At 39.9% G+C, this 21,001-nt stretch overlaps 1 protein-coding gene across 1 annotated transcript in view; it reads left to right on the top strand.

Moving 5' to 3' along the window:
- The window catches only part of LOC308096416 (serine hydroxymethyltransferase, mitochondrial-like), a gene marked incomplete at both ends in the record, with an annotated part of 14,633 nt that extends 776 nt beyond the window's left edge, over positions 1–13,857 (top strand). The window contains 11 exons of the mRNA XM_080443838.1: positions 838–1,008; positions 6,743–6,822; positions 7,838–8,038; positions 8,533–8,614; positions 8,734–8,856; positions 9,152–9,291; positions 9,739–9,901; positions 10,294–10,393; positions 11,640–11,795; positions 12,238–12,345; positions 13,730–13,857. Of these exons, the coding sequence (XP_080299964.1) occupies positions 838–1,008; positions 6,743–6,822; positions 7,838–8,038; positions 8,533–8,614; positions 8,734–8,856; positions 9,152–9,291; positions 9,739–9,901; positions 10,294–10,393; positions 11,640–11,795; positions 12,238–12,345; positions 13,730–13,857 (1,452 nt within the window). The remainder of the gene's footprint in view (positions 1–837; positions 1,009–6,742; positions 6,823–7,837; positions 8,039–8,532; positions 8,615–8,733; positions 8,857–9,151; positions 9,292–9,738; positions 9,902–10,293; positions 10,394–11,639; positions 11,796–12,237; positions 12,346–13,729) is intronic.
- Between the last annotated feature and the right edge of the window lie 7,144 nt (positions 13,858–21,001).

Here is a 21,001-nt window from a genome sequence, read left to right as displayed (position 1 = left end):
TGCTGTCTTTCTTTGGATGACCTAACATTTTCATCATATCCTGGGTTTTAGACTGTACAGCTGCATACGTTTTACTCACGGTCAAGGGTGAAAGTAACTGTTCAATCTATTTGTCAAAGTTTACATTACAGCTGCAATTTGTCCCAGGAGCTTTGCTGATGTATACGATAAGGCATGAAAATTAGTTGGAATGTAGGCCTATCTATTAAACTGACAAATTTTTATGTAACAATCATGCTGCTACAATCTAGCCTTCAGCAAATCTTTGATGTCTCTGTATCACTGCCAGATAGCCTGGCTCACATCATAGATTATTCATTTAAAGTCCAAGGTTTTCCATAAGCCCCTCGAATATTGTGTTTTATTTTACAGTGGCTTTTATAGTTTAAAACTTCAAAAGGAACATTATTATTTTCCCCTTTGATCCAATATTTGCTGCAAATTATATTAGAATGACCTTGTTATTCAATAATTAAAGGATTGTACTTTTCATGAAGTTCTCAAAAGATATCTTGAAATAGTACAATGTTAGACATCAACAAATAAAGCATACCAAGTATTGATCAGTGCTTGAAACCGAGTGCTTATTTTGGCACAGCAATATGAACACGACAATAACTAATGTATTTAAATATAATGAATGTAATGAAAATAACTTTTTTTTATCGTTGAAAATATGTCACACAACACTTTGTTGCTGAAACATAAATCAGGTGTAACTAATGGTTTTGGCTGCTGACTTAAATGATTCCACAGTTCACATTTTACACTTCTTGTCCTACTTACCGCTCTTCTCTCCACCACAGCCCCTCTGGCTCAGAGCCCCAGCATGTGTAGGGCAAGAGGGGCAAGTCATGGTGCAGTCGCGGCTCGCCTAGGCGATTCCTAGCCAGTGCCAAGCAGTGGACAGGACAGGAGAGTCTGGCTCGAGATGATCCAGAGATGTGGAGTCTTCTACAGCAAGAGAAGGACAGACAGTGTCGGGGACTGGAGCTCATTGCGTCTGAGGTGGGTTACTATGGATAAATAAGGAAATTATTGTGTGTATATAACCTTTATTTAACCAGGAATTTAAAGGAGGATTAAAAACATATTTTACAAGTATACGACTTAGCCAAAACAGGGACAGACATACCCTCTTCTAGACCACTAGACTTCTGCAGAGCCATGCCCTAAAAATGACACATCATTAGAAGTACAGGCAGGGTAGCAGTAGTACAAGGTTAAAAATAAATAAATATATATATATATATATATATATATATATATATATATATATATATATATATATATATATATATATATATATAATTAATATATATATAGGTATCTCGGGTCTTCATGGTAACAGCGTGTTGTCTATGAGGTATCTAAAATGCAAAATGGTGGATAATCTAGATAGGCAGAAATGGGTGTGGCCTATATGCAGAGTTGCATCATAATCCAAGGAATCCAGGGAAACCTTTTGATTGTATTACCTACAGTTCAATAGTTATAGGCCACAGGAGGTATAGCGCCACCATGAGGCCGATTTTAAACATTTGGGGTGGAGTGTCTTCCTTGGCCTAGTGAGCAAGTTTGACACCTATTGGTCCAAGATTAGCTGTGCTCAGACAGACACACAGACACATATAGGGGCGAAAACATAATTTCTGCTTCCTGGCCTAGATAGAACCAGTCCACTGCACCATTACCAACATTGGCCTTAAGTAATGTGCCATAAACAGAGCTACAAAGGTGTTTATGATCGATGGCTGTCTTTATCTTATATAAAACCTTTAGAGTTACAGTTACTATACTTATAGATTTAAAATTAGATGACATATGAAATTGCATGATACTAATGACTACAGTATGTTTTTGGCTAATACAGCCAGATTTGAACATTAGTCCACATTATGTAAAAACACTGCCATGCGGTGCGTTTTGAGCTTGTAGATCAGCAATTTTCGGTGCAGATCCACGTATAAATCAGACTTGACAGGGAGACAGAATGCTGAAAAGATAACCCACCCATGGAGCAAGCAAGTCACATGACATGACAGACAGTGACTAAAGGTATCATGGCATGTTCATTTCTGGAACTCTATGGGTTTTTGGCCAGAGAATTCCATTGCTTTCTTCTCTTTCAATACAGTGTTTCCTTCGTAACCGGAAGCTGTGGGAGATTTTGGTCTGTCATCAGAAGAAACATCAAAATAGATATCCCAATTAAAACCTGGCTAAAATTGGACTCCGTGATAGAACCAATTTTCTTCTATGGTTGTGAGATCTGGGGACCGCTTGCCAACCAAGATCTTAAAAAATAGAAACACCAAAGAAACACCCACTCATAATCAAAATTAAAAAGAGAGTATTTACATTTTATAACCACCTAAAAAAAAGTGACCCAGATACACTCCATAACAAGGCACTCACACACAGAGAAACCCTAGAGAGATATGCCCCCTCAGCCAGCTGGTCCTGGGACCAGCTGGCACAAACACAAGCAGAGCCACCAGACAGAAAACCCACTGGACTAAACCAAATTATAAGACAATAAAAATAAATCTATCTGACACATTGGAAAGGAGCAACCTAAAAGCAGAGCAAACTAGAATGCAATTTGGCCCTAAACTGAGAATACACAGTGGCAGAATACCTGAGCACTGTGACCGACCCAAAACAAAGAAAAGCCTTGCCTAAAGGACTCAGTGAGCACAGTCTTGCGAAGTTGCAACCGAGAAAGGCTGTCATAGGCACTAGGCAGACCTGGCTCCCAAGAGCAGACAGACTGTACACAAAATGAGGTGGAAACTGATCTACAATTCCTAACCGCTTGCCCACTGTACAAAGACATCAAAGACACATACTTCCCACAGATTACAATCACCCAAGGAGAGTTTGAAAACATGACTAATGACGAAAAACTTCTATATCTGCTGGGTGAAGTACAACAATGTGCAAACACAGCAGGAAGATTTGTGAGCTGCTGTGATAGGAGAAGGATGTCAAAGGGAATACAACCACTTAAACACTACAAATAATTGTGTGTATTCCTGCACTGTCTGCATCGGTACATAGAAACACTGTACATACAAACAGAGTACGGTATACCTTTAAACACTTTTGAAAAACCGCTGCTATTTGTGCACAATTTGCTGCTATTGTCCCAAAGGCTTCATACCAAGTGAATGCAAAACGTGAAATATTGCTGCCATTTGTTTCACAAGTTTATCCCACACTAACCTTTCCTATGTGGATGTATAGGCTAATTCTTTCTGACAGCGAATGCACAATTCTTATGTTTAAAAAAAAAACTCTACTTTACTTTATTTGTTTATTTAGACAGGACACTGCATATTAATGAACAATACATATCAATGTAATGTAAATACACCGGATCTAGCAAAGATGCTAATTTACATCCGCAGTCCACACAAATCTATTTGTAAGATAGATTTCTCTCAGTTGCAACGTAACACAGGTCTGTTTACACATTATTTGTATTCCCTTTTAATTGTACATACAGTATTTTGTTTTGATTGTATTGTAACACTTTTGCTTTGGCAATGTAAACGTATGTTTTCTCATGCCAATAAAGCCCCTTTGAATTGAAACAAGAAATGACAAAGTCATAATATACCCGCTTGCGTCAGGCTATTTTTGGCCCAATCTGCAGCACAAAATGTAAAAGTTGTCATTAAAATAAAATCTCAGCCATTCGAATGCAACAAAAATAACTCCACAGAGGTTAATTGGTTGGCTACCAATATGAAGTGTGTGTGTGTGTGTGTGTGTGTGTGTGTGTGTGTGTGTGTGTGTGTGTGTGTGTGTGTGTGTGTGTGTGTGTGTGTGTGTGTGTGTGTACAATATCAATGATAGTGAAAATAATTGATCTACAATCTCACAGATCTGCTATTTTCACCAGCTGATATAGTTACTTCATAATGTAGCCTACCCTTACCCAAGTCAAAACTACAGTGTTGCACTTAGAAATGTATGAACAACAAAAATGAAGACACACACACACCCAGGAGGACTGGTTGATAGTGTTGTATGCATTGTTCCTGGACAAAAGACCGGTGGTGACCAGTTAGTATTCATGTATGTATGAAAGAAATGAACTATTTTCACAATAAACTAAGTGAGTCCATAGAATACAGGTAGCGTAAGGGCAGTCATGTTAAAAACATCAACAGTGGTGGAAAAAGTACTGTAATGTTTTACTTAAGTAAAAGTATCAATACTGCAATGTAACCCTAACCCTTTATAAAAGTGAAGCTGACAACGTGTCTTTTGATTTCACTGTTTGAAACAGCTAGGCTTGAGTTGTAATGCATAACTGCAAGTTTGCCCTTTTCACTACTGGCTTACATGAAAGAAAAAACCCAAATGGGTCCATTTGGTTTCATTAATGTCTTTTGTAAATGAAGTATTCAATAAAACGTCATAATAAAAAATAGCAGATCTACAAGCTCACAAGGCGGCGATGCGTTGTGAGCTTGTAGATCTGCTTTTTTCTGATAAAATGCAGCTGATTTTAGCGTCATACCTTACATGAAAAATGTTGCTACAGTAACCTTGGTGGTAGTGTGTATTCATTCATTTGTAAACAGGGCAGTCATGTTAAAAACAGCAACAGTGGTGGGAAAAGTACTTGTACTAGTGTTGGCATGTATACTAATTACAAGCGACCTTGTTTTCTGTGAAGCTGCTTGTAAATGTAGGTAGTTGCTTGTTATTTGTTATTATTTTGTTGTGAGCTTGTAGACCGGCTATTTCCAAATCGTCTATTATCAAATAGCCGATGCATATAGGTTGAAAGTGCTCATGTAGCCTAATAGTCACTTAAATCTTTGGGCTTGTTTTCATTGACCTGGTTGCTTATTTTTCTCTCAAAATCTGGCAACCGTGTCATTGTTTAGACCAACGAAGAAGAAAATGGCGGAAGCGATCCTCTTGTCCAAGGCCCGTGTGAAAGACAGTATTATGTGGAGAAAATATAAAGTCATTACAGCACCATAACATGGTTAATACATTTTATTTTGGGATGTACAATACATGAAAATTACGAGAGTAATAACGCGACTTGCGTCGATAACTAATGGGGAGCGGACATTAGCGCGCTTGGCTAAAAACAGTTAGTAACATCATACAAGCTAACTATTAGCCAAATTCGGCTAGCGCTCGGAGGACTGCATAGTCCCATAGCTTGGGAGGACGAGGCCGCCCGTTCAGAGTATGGGAAAGTATCCCATTGGCTTAAACGACAGCCAATGACGCAAATCTGTCGAACAAATCTGTCGAATGCAAATGAATCTGTCGAATGCAAATCTGTCGAATGATGAGTCATAGGTCTGCCTCTTCATAGAGCCGCAGCTTTCGCAAGCGGGTAAAAAGAAATGAGAGAGAGGGAGGGAGAGAGAGAGAGAGAGAGAGAGAGAGAGAGAGAGAGAGAGAGAGAGAGAGAGAGAGAGAGAGAGAGAGAGAGAGAGAGAGAGAGAGAGAGAGAGAGAGAGAGAGAGAGAGAGAGAGACAGAGATAGAGATAGAGACAGAGAGAGAGAGAGAGAGAGAGAGAGAGAGAGAGAGAGAGGGGGGCTATAGAGAGGGATAGCAGATGTAGATCCTTGCAGACAGCAAATAGTTTCCATGCAGCACAAGATAGAATAACCATTATATTGCAATAAATAACAAAATAGTGTTTAAGAAAGGGACAGAGTCAGCGAGAGTTAGTCAGAGTATTGTCACATTGTAAAGAAAGTAGTGAATGATAGGCAGAAAGCGTGAAGTCAGAGGGAATTTTGCGTCAGGCAGTGAAGAAAAGAACTCAAGGGAGAAACAGAAAGAGAGAATGAGTGAGAGAACTGCAGTAAGAATTTCATTACAGAGCAAGAGTCAGCAAGAGAGAGGGTCACAGAGAGTTTTGTGTCATGCAGTAAAGCAGGAAAGAGAGAGAAAGTCAAAAGAGAAATAGTCTTATTCCAAAATAGGTGGACAGGTTGAAGTCCCTCTGAAGTGATTGAGGGATCCCTGATGGCAGACAGGTTTAGGAGGATGACATGAGACAGGTAAGAGGGTGGCTACAGGAGGACGGGGAGACACAGAGAGAGATAAATTGAAAGAAAGAAAAAAAGAAAGAAAGTAATGTAATGAGACAGAAAATAAGAGAAATGTTAGGGTGAAAGAAAAAGAGAGAAAATCAGACAAGGAGAATAGAGACACAGAGAACAGATAAGGATAATTAGGGAAGGAGAAAAGAAAAAATGAAAGTAGCTTATTATATTCAATTTCCATCCTCCCTAACTGTATGTAGTTTCATCTTCCTCTCTGACTCTCAAGCGTCTTTGTGAAACTTGACTTAGAGGTGAACCCAATAATTCAGCATTCAGAGAGATTCCTCTCCTGTAAGCCCATATTTTCACTACTGAGCCATCAATAGCGCTATTATAACCTCCCTCCCACAGCTGTTGTGCAGTTTATAATATTTAGAACAATATATCATTTACACTCATTACATTGCTCATTTATTGTCAGTGGATGTTTTGTGATAATATGTCTTTTGGGAGATGATATTTGCCATCAGTGATTCATGGGTTGACTGATTATCTTCCTTCATTGTTTTGTTTCTGTTTGGGGTTTTCTTTTGCATTAGAAACTCTTTTAGAAATGCTGACTTTCAAGCTAGATTGTATTTAGCCTCTGCATTGGTAAATGTACAGGGCTCTGCACAATGCATTAATGTCTGTTTCTTTTGCCAGAACTTCTGCAGCCGTGCAGCCCTGGAGGCCCAGGGCTCCTGTCTGAACAATAAGTACTCTGAAGGGTACCCTGGGCAAAGGTACAGTGGGTCGGGATCCATTTTTGGATCGCAGACACATTTTTATGGGTCGCAAGTAAATATCTCTTCTTCTTTTTTCATTTCCTACAATTTTTTAAAAATTATTTCAAAAGTTAAAAGATATAAATAAGAAAGAGCTTCATACATTAATTTAATTCCTTTAAAAAAAGAGAACAAGGTAATAGTTTTATTTAACACATTTATATGGGTTAATAGATTTACATTGTACCATACATACAGATAGCTTATGTCATCTTTATCTTGAATTTTTATCTATAACTTGGTGTATTTATTACTTGCTGTATCTATTACTGTACTTGACTAATTTATCTTTACCACATGCCTTGACTTATTTCTTCTTTTATTTTATTGTCTCCGCCAGGCCGAAAGGCATGGCGAGAGAGGATGTTTTACCCTCCGTCCGTCCGTCCATGTGTGTGTCCGTGTGTCCGTGTGTCTGTGTGTCCTGTCCGTGTGTTAACAGCTAATCTCTGGCACCGTTGGCCCGGTCGCCTCGAAACTGTGCACACACACTCCCTTGATGCCAATTCAGAACCTCTGCCTCAAATTTTTCACATGGACCTGTTATAGCGCCACCTGGAGGCCGATATGTGCATTTTTTTTACATTACTCCTACAGATTTTATCCAAACGTCATGCAAATCGGTACACAGTATCTCTATAGTCATGTGATCAACACGGATCTGTCCGATTTCCCATATTCCATCCTCATTGGCTAAGGTGGCCATGTGTTCAAATCCAGTTCATGACCTGTGTTACGTCATACCCTCACATATACCAATCTCTTTCCCATCATTCCTCTCTGTACAGTCATAATAAAGTGTAACTATAATGACAAATAATATATTTACGTGTGCATTAGTGATCTTGTGGTTATGGTCAGGTGTCCCGATTAGAGGGAACCCCAAACAATTCTAGCGAATTGAATGTAATAAAAAATTAAAAACTAGCACCCATATAGTGCTATTTGCTACTATTTGCAACTCTGTCCTCAGGTACTATGGCGGTGCTGAGGTGGTGGACCAGATTGAGTTGTTGTGCCAAAAACGGGCCTTGGCTGCCTTCAGTTTGGACGCGGCCCTGTGGGGGGTCAATGTACAGCCCTACTCCGGGTCACCAGCTAACTTTGCAGCCTATACCTCTGTACTGCAGCCCCACGACCGCATCATGGGTCTGGATCTGCCTGATGGGGGACAGTGAGTTGACAGCAGACAAGGGTCCAAAACTGTTACTTTTCAGAAAATGAAGGAAAAAAAAGAACTTGTGTTCCAATGGATCCAATGTATTTATTATTTAGTCACAAGCTCTAATACTTTTCATCGGGTCAATATTTATAAAACCCACAGACACACTTAACCACTTTAGCTAACGTTGTGAGCTTGTAGATTGGCTTTTTTTGCTACTTTTGTGTGACACTGTATGCTATGACAAAGTAGGGCATTCATTTACAAAAAACCATAAAAAGTTGAAATGTGGAGATTTCGAGATTTCTGCCTGACAGCAGCGATATGCGTTTTTGTCAAAAACGTCAACCAATCAAACAGTTTGCAAACCAGTTGACAACAAACCAGGATCAAATTGGTTAACCAAAAATGTCAAAATTCAAGGTACAGTACATGTCCAGTACATGTCCAGTGACCTATTTTTAGTGTTATCTACTGTAAATATCTACATCTTTTTCACATTTCAGCCTAACTCATGGCTACATGACTGATGTTAAGAGAATCTCAGCCACCTCCATCTACTTTGAATCAATGCCCTACAAAGTGGATGTGAGTATTTTCATTGAGCTTTTGCAAATAGAAGTAAAAGCTGATGATGACTCTGTGTTTTGATCCCTCTGCAATTTATGACATTTATGAATGAAATTTCCTCCTGTATTGTGTTGTAGCCTAAGACGGGTCTGATAGACTATGACCAGTTGGAGAAGACAGCCCGTCTCTACAGACCCAAACTCATCATAGCCGGAACCAGTGCTTACGCCCGCCTCCTTGACTATGCCCGCATTAAGAAGGTACCTCACACAAAAAGGTTGTCACACAAATATGTCTTAGAATTTTAGGAATTTTATTCTGTGCTATTCTTATTAATCTGATCTCGTTCCTCAGATTTGCACTGAGCTGTGAATGAATTCAAATAGATATAGACTAGAGCACAGTAAACTAAAATGGAATTGTTAATGGAATTATTGCATTTTTGTATTTATTTTATATTGCTTAGTTATTTTGTATATTTAGTACATTCTTACATATTGCAGTCAATAGTAATATAAATAATAATCCTATTTTTATGTTTGTGAACTATGTTAGCTGTGCGTGGAGATCAATGCCTACCTCCTAGCAGATATGGCTCATATCAGTGGCCTGGTGGCCACAGGGGCTGTTCCTTCTCCTTTTGAGCATGCTGACCTTGTGACTTCCACTACCCACAAGTCTTTGCGTGGAGCCAGGTGCGGGCCAGCATCTCTTTGGGCTTCAAGTTGGTTCCCACCTTGTGTGCAATGACACAGTCAAATCCCAGTGTTAATTTGACTCTGAAGAGTGTACAATTGGAACAAAATTTACCCGTAATGATCAATTTGGTTCCATTTGAACACTCTTCTGAGTTAAATTAAGACTAAGGATTTGACTGGTAAGAAATCATTGGCATAATAAATAATATGTCTTAATATACAAAATAAAAATGCTTAATAGCCAATACCTCATGAAACAACTTTTGGAAAGTGTTTTGGAAGCCAAACACTTCAACAATGGCAGAAAAAAACATTATTCTCAAAGAACAGTGATTTGTAGCTATGTGCACAGTATTCAAAGTCATACAGTATAGTATGGCAGATACATACATGATACCTAGTATATGGAGATGGTATGATTATGTTGTGATACCTGTATTGCAGGGCTGGTTTGATATTCTACAGAAAAGGCGTGAGGTCTGTGGATAAGAAAGGTCATCAGGTGACCTATGACCTTGAGAACAGGGTCAACTTTGCTGTGTTCCCATCTCTGCAAGGAGGACCTCACAACCATGCTATTGCTGGGGTGGCTGTTGCCCTCAAACAGGTTAAGAATCCCATTGTTATGTTGTCTCAGCCTCCACAGACTAGAACGTGAGGAAGAGGTGGACTGTAAGTTCAATGGACTCTCTTCACAGCAGACATTTTGACAGGTAAATTTAGCTAAAGGTTATAACTTTACAGTAATTGTGGGTGAGTTTAATTTAGGTGTATTGGTGTACCTGCATCATGGACAGCTCCTGTACAGTTAACCTAATGCTGGTACAAAGAAATACCTACATGAAACCACTTAACATTATTTACCTGCGTTTACCTGTCAATGTCTGCTCTGTGAAAAAGTCCTATTTAATTCTCGCCCAAAGGCTGTACATTTTTGCAATGAGATGAAATAAATGTCCCTATGTCACTTCACTGTCCCATCTCTGTTTCTGTCTGCAGGCTACTGCCCCCATGTTCAAACAGTACATTAATCAGGTGCTGCTGAACTCAAAGGCTATGGCTGGAGCCCTGCTAAAGAAAGGCTACACCTTGGTGTCAGGTATAGAAAGGGTTCATGGGAATTCAGTCAGACAGCTCTTGGATTGAAATAAAAGTATTTATTGAGCATAAATATCTATGATCATATGTATTTTTAGCCTGAATATCAGCCTGAAGCTGCGTGGAGCTTCAGTCTGACATTGGCTGCAGTGTTGGCGATTACCAGGGGGAGGGGATTCGAATTTTCCTAAACCAATCACAAGAGATCCACGGATCCGCCTACATCTGACGTCAGCTTGTTTTAGCAGATATTCGCTGATTGGTTTGTCGTTAGACCCACCCCCACCTCCGACTCTCATTGGACGGTACTGGAGGGTATCGAAGATATCCTAGGCTCACATTTGAACACCAGACCAAGAGGCAGTCCACTAAGAGAGTGGGCGGAGTCTATGGTTTGGAACCAGGCTAATGTATTTTGGCATCAAAGCTCTGTCAATTCATATATTCCCTGTAAGCATGAAAATATTTAATCTGCCAAATAGATATTACAGGGAATTAAATTGCAAGACCCCTGTAAGGGAATCACATAGAAAATAGAGCCCACAGATGGATGCTGGGGGTGGTGGTGGGAGCGCAAAAGAAAACTTCATAGAGCAAAGCACATGCAGCAGCAGCAGCACAACAAGATAGCAGTGCACCAGCTGCAGCATAGAAAAGCAGCATGATGGCACGGCAAAGCTGTAGAATAGCATAGCAGCAGCAAAGAGAATGAGCCTGCCCCAATCAGATGAAGCACGCATGTATGTGACTGATTATCCATTATTCCTCCAGCGTGGCGGTGTCACAGTTAAATTGGTGACCTGCCGAAATATGTGACCATCTTTAGGACTTATAACACATTGAGGTCGTGCAATAAACACCACAAGGTTGAACTCTGTTAATAAATAAACAGCAGTGATTTACGTTCTGACATTGACATGATGTGAAATCCACAAGATTTCGCCAGGTCACCAATTTCACCATAACACACCATGCTGGAGGACGGAGTACTGCGGAGGTGAGAAGGCACAAATGTAAGATGTGGTTTTGAGTTGTCTGCCTGAACCAGTTCCGCAGGCTTGAGGCTTCGCATCATAATCAGGTTTAATCAATGTTATATGTGACTGATGTCCTTTTTCATATTTTTGTATGATTCCATTATGTTCCTTTTTCACAGAACCAACACAGTAAAGTCATGACCTGACTAGAGTAAGTGAGTTCACGTTCATAAAATCCAGCCTCCATGCAACCCCTCTCTTATCTCCCAGGTGGAACAGACAACCACCTTGTCTTAGTTGACCTCAGACCTCTTGGTATGGATGGAGCTCGAGCGGAGAGGACCCTGGAGCTGGCATCTATCTCATGCAACAAAAACACCTGCCCTGGGGACAAGAGTGCACTCACTCCTGGAGGACTCAGGCTGGGTATTCAAATTTACTTTATATAACTATTTGAATTTGGCTAAGAACTTCAAGAGGATAGGACATAGTGGAAGACATCAGTCACAGACTGTCACACTGTTTAATATAGGTCCCTTTCTACTCTCTGTCTGTCTGTCTGTCTGTCTGTCTGTCTGTCTGTCTGTCTGTCTGTCTGTCTGTCTGTCTGTCTGTCTGTCTGTCTGTCTGTCTGTCTGTCTGTCTGTCTGTCTGTCTGTCTGTCTGTCTGTCTGCCGATGTGTTTGTTTGTTGTCATTGTGATGCTTTTCCCTTTCTTCTGCCTCTCTATGTCTGGACTGTCAGTAAATCTGTCTAACTGTCAAACTGTCTGGGCTTCTCTCTCTTATTTTCTATCTCTGATTAGTTATTTCCATGTTTTAATATTTATATGCCTTTTTATCCATCTATCTCTGTCTCCCTGTTACAGGAGCCCCAGCTCTGACCTCCAGGCAGTTCAAGGAGGCAGATTTTGAGAAAGTTGTGGACTTTATTGATGAGGCGATTCACATTGCACTGGATGTGAAAAAGAAGACTGGTGAGAAATCATTTATTTTTTTATTTTATTCATATATTGTTTGTCATCCAATGTAAAATAAATCCTTAAAGAATGCCTTGCTACACTGTAATGTAATGTTGTCCAATGTAAAAGCCATAAACAAATGCCATGCCACACTATGTTGTGCAATGTAAAAAACATTAACAAAATGCCACACTATGTTGTCCAATGTTAAAACCATAAAAACAGGCCAAGCTACACTATGTCATCCAATGTAAACACCTTTTTAAAAAATGCCATGCTACACTATGTCGTCTAATGTAAAAAACTTTTTTAAAAGGCCATGCTACACTATGTCGTCCAATGTCAAAGCCATTTACAGAAATGCCATGCTACACTATGTCGTCCATATAAAAACCAGTAAAAACATCCATGCAACACTATGTTATCCAATGTAAAAAACATTAAAATAAAATAAATACAAATTAAAAATAAATGCCATGCATTACACTACAGTATAATTCATTTTTGATTATTATTTCTTGAGGACAAGATGTTCGATGTCGAATTTTGCTTAGATATTTAGCCAACCATCTTATCAGACAGCTTGAAATAGATGGGACATTAGTCATTCCAAGAATCAAACTTGTGACCTTTCGGCTACACGAGAAACTGAATGATGACATTTGAGAAAACACGCCATGCCCAAACTAAACCATTTTGGATTAACATCCCTTTCTCACATGTTCCCTTGGCTAACCTAGAATTAGCCAAGGGAAGAATTAAATTAAGATATAGCCTTCCCTTTTCTGCTTCACCTGTATGGTCTACAGTAGGCATACCTCTCAGCTTCTCTTACTGTCTGTCTCAATAATGAATTGTAAAGCATGTAGGGCATTACCTATTCTCCCTTGGTCATGCTTTGTGAAGCTGCAAAGGTTCATGTGCATCAACGTGAAAATCAACCAGTTTTGGGCAGTTCCTTATGTTTAATTTTGAGTTTTCTTCCACTAGATGGGAGGAGCCCAACACCATATGTCAATAGAAGACCAACATTATGCCTTTTAAAATTTCTGATGACAAAACATCATATGAATTCACTAATATTCACATCCCCCATTCCCCACCATTCCTCAATCCTCATAATAACTAGATTTGACAGGGTTTTGTTTTTATAGATCTATTTGTAAAGGTGGTTTTTAACAATATAAATATCCTGAACATGTATTGGAGCTTCTAATGATTAAACAGTTCTTAAGACTATAGACTGAGACCCACCAGGATAGAATGTGTAATACAATATACCTAAAATATTTAACATTATTGAAGATTGTGGATGAATCATGATGATGATAACTGATACAAACTATAAGGCATTATGCCTTTGTAACCTAACGTCTATTCACCCATTTCCTTCCTTTAGGCAACTTGACAAGCTTCAAGTCCTTCCTTTTGGAGAACTCAGACACGGCATCACGCATCTTAGACCTTCGCCAGCGGGTGGAGACATTCGCCAGGCCCTTCCCCATGCCTGGATTCACTGACCACTGACACAGCTATGGTTAGCACTGCAGAATAAGTTAACTGTATCCAGAGAGTGTAGTGAGCTGAGATCACCCATGTGTGGAACATCCACCTTTCTCCCTCTCCCTGTCCGTTTCAATAAATAATCATATGAACAGGAGTGGACTGTTCCGCTTCTCTCTTAAAGTACATTGGCAACTTCCAACATCCTTCTGGACATCACATGTTCTGGAGGATGCCTGCTACATTTTGAATTATGCTACACACGGACATTATTATTATTTTGTATGCAGACATTTTATGAGGATCAAATATTTGGAATAATCACCAGCTCCCCCCTCTATGGATGAAGGTGTGTTAATCTGTGAAATAAGGTGGCGTTTGGTAGTGTCTGGTTGAATAACACCATGCATACTCTGCCCCCCATTATGTACCTATCTTGTTTTTAAATGTCAGTGGACTTATCAGGAACATTTGCAGTTGACATTTCCAAATATTCTTTGGCAGCCATATTTTAAGTAGGCTACCAGATAATTAGTTTTTAAACAATTACATTTATAATGCCAATCCATCCATCCACTTTCTCACCATCAACACCTAACCTACAGTGCAGTACGTATTTGCACAGGTACTTATTATCAACAGCACAAGGGAAAGAGTTACTGTACATGTCCTGAATATAGGTGAAGGCCAAACATTATATGGCACTGATATATACCAGCAAAATAATGGTTTTTACAGGAAAGCATGTATTCCCTTCCATGTCCCCTCAAAACAGCAATCTTACAAATAAAAACTAACCAATACCAGTTGTCTGGCGTGTTTAACTTGACTCACCGTATATTTGACATGACTGATGAGCATTTTCCAAGGCATAACGTGGCTGTTTGGTCTTAACCCTTAATTGTCTCCGTCAGGCCGAAGGCATGGCCGAGACTATGTTTTGCACCCTGTCCGTCCGTCCGTCCATGTGTCCGTTCGTCTGTCCGTCCATGTGTCCGTCCGTCTGTCCGTCCATGTGTTCGTCTGTAAACAGGTAATCTCCGGCACCGTTGGCTTGATCTCAGCGAAACTGTGCACACACACTCCCTGGATGCCAAAGCAGAACCTCTGCCCCAACATTTCTCACATGGGCCAGTTATAGCGCCACCAGGAGTCCGATTTTAGCAAAACAATTATTTTGACAGTACTCCTACAGATTTTGTCCAAACATCACGCAAATCGGTACACAGTGTCTCTATAGTCATTAAACGAAACAAGTCTGTCAGATTTTTCATATTCCATCCTGATTGGCTACGATTGGCTTCCAAAATTTGCAGGAGTGCTCTGTTTCCTCAAATCATGAACACAGCACGCTATTTCCGTGATTTTGCACGCGCATTCCCGCTAGGCCGAGGAAGAAATGCCACTTGAACATTTTCAAAGCAGCCTCATGGTGGCGCTATAACAGGCCAATTTGTGTTTTTACATAAGTGCACCAATCTGTGTAAAACTTTGTATGCACACTCCCTAGAGGTCAAGGAAAAACCTTGGCCCTGCATTTTCACATGCCTCACTGCCTTTTATAGTGCCACCAGGAGGCTGACTTATGTAAAACATTTTTTTAATATTACTCCTTCAGATTTTATCCAAATTTCACGCAAATCGGAACACATGATCTATATAGTCATGTGATCAAGACGGATCTGTGTGATTTTTCATATTCCATCCTGATTGGATAAGATTGACATCTAAAGTTTGCAGAAGAGGCCCATTTTTAACAAAATGCCGCAAATCATGAAGGCAGCGTCCGATTGCGATGAAACTTTCCATGCACATTCGCACTATGTAGAGGAAACAAACGCCACCCTTTTAACATTGCCCTATTATAGCGTCACCAGGAGGCCGATTATTGCAAATATATATTTTTTATATTGCTCCTACAAATTTTGTCTAGTTAACTATCTTATTAGATAGTCAATTAGTTGGAAATTACTACTGTAACCTTCTCTGTCAGATGATCATGTTTACAGCACTATAGGGGGTAGGGGAGGGACAGTTCTGGGTTCATAAACATTAATGCACTGTTAAACTGCTGGTATTTCCTCTGGTCATTTCCTCTCTGTGAACTCTTGGGCCCTGTCCACAAACAAACCTTCTGCTAAACCTCTTGTTTATGTAAAGCATTAATTTGTTCTCAACTTGTCCTTGTGGAGGCAGAGAGGCAGTACTGCAGACTTTCATTCTAGCCATCATGTAATCAAAGACAAGACCTGAGACACCAGGTGAAAGCAATTAACCTGAAAACAAGCAGAAGTCTGGATCTCCAGAATGAGCACTACCAATAGTAGCGCTGGGCGATAAAGACAAAATCTATTCTTTGAGACACATCCAGGTTTTTGACCAATAAGCACCTTTGTTTGCACATTCACAGGGTCAAACAAGGGAATCAAGTGACATTGATTCCCTTCCCCTATTCGCTCATACTAGGACATGATGTATGTGTAGGCAGAAGAATTATCACAATACCTCGATTCTATATTGTAAAAAAAAACGTGTGATCAACTAAAGTCCAGAAATGCAATTTGTTTTCCCTAAACCTCCAACAAACAGTCTGTGCAGCGTATTTACAGTGCAGCCTATAGTCAAAACCAATAACTTAACAAAAATAAAAAGGTTTTCAAAAATAGAAAGATTGACAGCAAAACTAAGAAAAACAACAACCCAAGAACTGTTGCAGGCAATGCCCATTTTCCTAAAGGCCTTGCTAGCTATCCCCAAGGCCCAAGCCAAACTGAATTCAACACTTCGCAGCCTCCCTTTTTATCTGTACCAAGAGAAAGTGATCAGTAATTGGTATCAATTAACTCAAACAAGGCTTGCCATGGCCTATGAGTTATGTACAATTACATGTTGTGTTATCAAACGACTTCCAATCAAGAACAAGCAACCCCTCCCCCGTCCATTGAATTCAATGGACAGGTGGTGCATTTTGGCACGCTGGGCAAGACCTGGGCTGTTCGTTGTCTAGGCGGAAGTGGTTGAATTTGGCGGAAGTACAGCCCAAGGAAATTACCTTGATGCTTTACAAATCTGTTAACATTCTCTGTGAATGAAACAAGTGTTGTGAGTGGTGAAAAAATATGTAAATTGGCAACTAGAAGCAGTTGTGTAGCTTGTGTGCATGCAATGTCCCTGTGTGTGTGTGTGTGTGTGTGTGTGTGTGTGTGTGTGTGTGTGTGTGTGTGTGTGTGTGCGTGTGCGTGTGCGTGCGGTGCGTGTGCGTGTGAGTGTGAGTGTGAGTGTGAGAAACACACGTGTGTGACAGTGTGCCTTTCTGTTTATGCCAGAGGAATGTGTTCCTTCCATATAGATAAAACAGCTGGAAGAGAGTTCAAATGTCACAGAAGATCTCAACTCTGTCATCAGAAAACACACACGCACGCACGCACGCACGCACGCACGCACGCACGCACGCACGCACGCACGCACACACACACACACACACACACACACACACACACACACAGCATCAGAAAAATAAGCAAAAATTCCATCCCTGAGCCTCTTTCTCATGACCTGACAACTCCTTTGACACTGTGTGTGTGTGTGTGTGTGTGTGTGTGTGTGTGTGTGTGTGTGTGTGTGTGTGTTCTTGCGCACGTGTGTGCGTTTCATATTAATTCTGTTGCTTTTAAAACTCCTCCAGGGAATGACTTGAATCCCTCATGTGCAAGTCTTCTATCATTCTTGGTCAACAGCCTTCTCTTCTCTGTGGATCTCACAACAATTCCTGTGGTGTTCAAAAGCACTCTTTCCTCAATTCTTCTTTGTTTAACAAGAAAGCAGACTTTGTTTAGATTGCAAGCAAATCCAAGTTGTTTCGCAAATATAATCTTTATCACTGACTGGCCAGACTGTTATTTGTGATCAGATATAAGTTATCAGATTGGACTTGTGTATTCAGACATCATCAGCCCATATTGGATGCTGTGGTAATGAAGTAACGACATATAGACGTGTCACTTGCCGAACGAATGATGATAGCTATACAAGCTCACATTGCATCGCATTGTGACGCGCTGTGAACTTGTATATCTGTCATTTTTGGCAAGTGGCACCATCTTATGACATATACATCAGGCTTTGGTGTCCGAGTGTCCAGAGTTAGACACATCTTTAGAAATCAGATTTGAATCTGATTCACAAAAATCTGTTTATTTTTTGCTGTTCAGGCCTGATTAAAAAACAATCTGATTCCAATCTGGATAGGCCAAAAAGGGGATTTGGGCTGCTAGTGTGAACATAATTAATGTAGTTTCACAGAACAGAAAGGAGCAGAAGAGAAGACACTGTAGGGGGCAACACAGATGTGATGTTATGTTAATTTAACTGATTATTTACACAGTACATTAGTGTACAGGTTACAGATATAGTCTGGTTACACAGTTCGTACACTCATACTCATTTGTACTACACTCACAAAATTAGGATTTTACTGTGTAAAAAAGGAGCATTGTGTAAAGATTGTATACAGGATTCTGCTGTGAGGCCTCAGTAAAACATTGCATGGCCTTTTTGAGCGTCATGGTCGTATGTTATAAGTGTAAATTAGGCTTAAAGGAACATTTCACCTTTTTTCAGCATCATCTCCATATACATGTATGAGTCCTAGTTAATGATCACTGTATAATAGGACATGCTGTGTAGGTGTGAACAATTCAAAACATTTGCCAACCAATGACACAATCGGTGGTAATTGTATTTATTTATTGATGCAACAACAGCTTATATTTCAGTGTTGGATTCACCACCAATGATGCCATTGGGAGGCAAATTTCAGAACTTTCCCACAGCCCACCTCTGATACACAGAGTGAGTAGACAGAAATGGTTCTGTCCTATAATGAGCATTAATTAGTGAGGACCAATTAAATGAAGATTGAAAATAGGTGATGTTCCTGTTAAGTTGTTAGCAATTATAAGAAGCAAGATGGAAGAAAAGTTAGCAACACTGCAAAATTTGCTATACTTACTCAGTGTGTAATTATTAACTGAAAAGTATGTTAATATACCAGGTCAAGTAATATGATGAAATATAAAACAAGCAATATGTGGAAGTCAAAACAAGAACTGTGCATTTCACAGGCGAGGGGAGTGAACTTGAGTACAATTGCTGGTATTGCACAAGCTGCCTCCACCTCTCCATTATTGACACTGCCTGCCCATTAGAGCCCAGAGATCTCATTTCCCACTGCCTGTCTTTGTCTTGACTCAGTAAGGTGAGCAAGAGTGATGCCATCTCCTTTCATCCCAAGTGCAATAATCCCTCTGAATATAAAATACACTGTATACCAAATATTAGGAACACCATCTGCATATTGAGTATTGCAGTCCCTCATGCGCCAGCCATCTCTCATTCGCCTCAGGGTTTAACCTTATGCTGTCTTCTCTTAAGAGTGGTAGAAGAAGTACTCAGAGTTTTCACTTAAATTAAATAGCAATACAATGTATAAATACTCTATTACAAGTATAATTCAAAATTGTATTTGACTAAAAGTACAAAAGCATTTGGCATATACTTACAGTATCAAACTATAAAAGTATACTCTATGAAATAAGTACTCACCATGCAGAATGACCCGTTTGAGTAATACATTAACGCAGGTCAATCACTCAACCCATAAAAACCAGGAAAGCATCTTTGTCATTTTATATTTTAACTATATACTGTATATTTAGCAACATAGGTTTTTCAGAAAACTCTTAGGATTTAGAACAGTGGGTCTCAAAAATAGCAGATATACAAGCTTGTACATCTGCTATTTTTTAACATTCTTTGAGAAATCTTGAAAATGTTTGGAACATTTTCAATACGTTTTCATTTCTTTTACACAAACTTCTCTTCTGGGGGGTCCCTGGCACAGAACATCTGCAGATGGGGGGTCCACGGCAAAATACATATCATTTTGGGGGTCCTTGGCACGAAAAGGTTTGAGAACTACTTGTTTAGAAGGCATTTGTAGAATCGGCCTCAGGTCTTAATGCGTTAAATGATTCAGCTGCTAAAGGTGGGGCTGATTTTTATGTGCTGATGGGTAGCTTAACCTATACTATAATAGTACAGTAATCATAATTTATCAGCAAAATAACCAAGCTGTGCAATTGTAGTGGAGTAAAATAAAGATTTGCCTCTGAGATGTAATCGAATAGAAGTATAAAGTATTAAAAATGGAAATAATCATGAAGTAAAAGCTCCTAATGCACTTACTTTCCACCACTGTTTTTTAATCACCCTGCTGTCCTCTTCTGTGGCCAAACAAAAGATTTAAAAGGCAAATTGCATGCACTTAATATGGGGTTTCTTAGATTTATCAGTCAGTGCAACGGGAATAAGTTGTGTTGTGACTATTTTTGAAAGATGGTATTTGTATATAAACTGTGTGTGTCTGTATGGTTTCAAAGACAGTGATGGTGTGTGTGTGTGTGTGTGTGTGTGTGTGTGTGTGTGTGTGTGTGTGTGTGTGTGTGTGTGTGTGTGTGTGTGTGTGTGTGTGTGTGTGTGTTCTCCGGTGGCACAGAGTGTGCTCAGGCTGTCATTACGTCAAAGACGTGACAGGTGCCTGTTCCTTGCCCTGGAAAGACCTGTCCTCACTGATCAAAGACACAGTGCTGCCGTCTCCCACAATGCATCTGCCTGTCTTTCTCTCTCACACACACACACACACACACACACACACACACACACACACACACACACACACACACACACACACACACACACACACACACACACACACACACACACACACACAGCGCTACTGAACCTGGTGTAAGAAGCAGCAGTCAGGCAGGGACATGTCAGCTGTACTGCAGAGTGATGGATGTATTCAGCCATGAGGTCTAATGACCAAGGATTGTTTGACTGGCTCTGGAAAAAGATCTGCATCTCGCAAAATCACCAGTCATTGTGTGGCTGTGTGTGTGTGTGTGTGTGTGTGTGTGTGTGTGTGTCACTTTATTTTTCCATATGGGGCAATTTTACGTGAACCAGCTTATTATAGTAATATATGTTTGCCTTTTTTATAGTTCAACACTAGACACAGTTAAATCTACAATCATGCACGGTCATGAAAAAACAAGAAAAAAGACAAACTAGACACAATGATTTAACCATTTAAAACGGTATAGTA

This window comes from Gymnoscopelus braueri (assembly GCF_963280865.1).
Source record: "Gymnoscopelus braueri genome assembly, chromosome: 12".
In the NCBI taxonomy this organism is placed as follows: Eukaryota; Metazoa; Chordata; class Actinopteri; order Myctophiformes; family Myctophidae; genus Gymnoscopelus; species Gymnoscopelus braueri.
The sequence above is the reverse complement of the archived record's forward strand: the minus strand, read 5'-3'. Positions and strand labels throughout refer to the sequence as shown.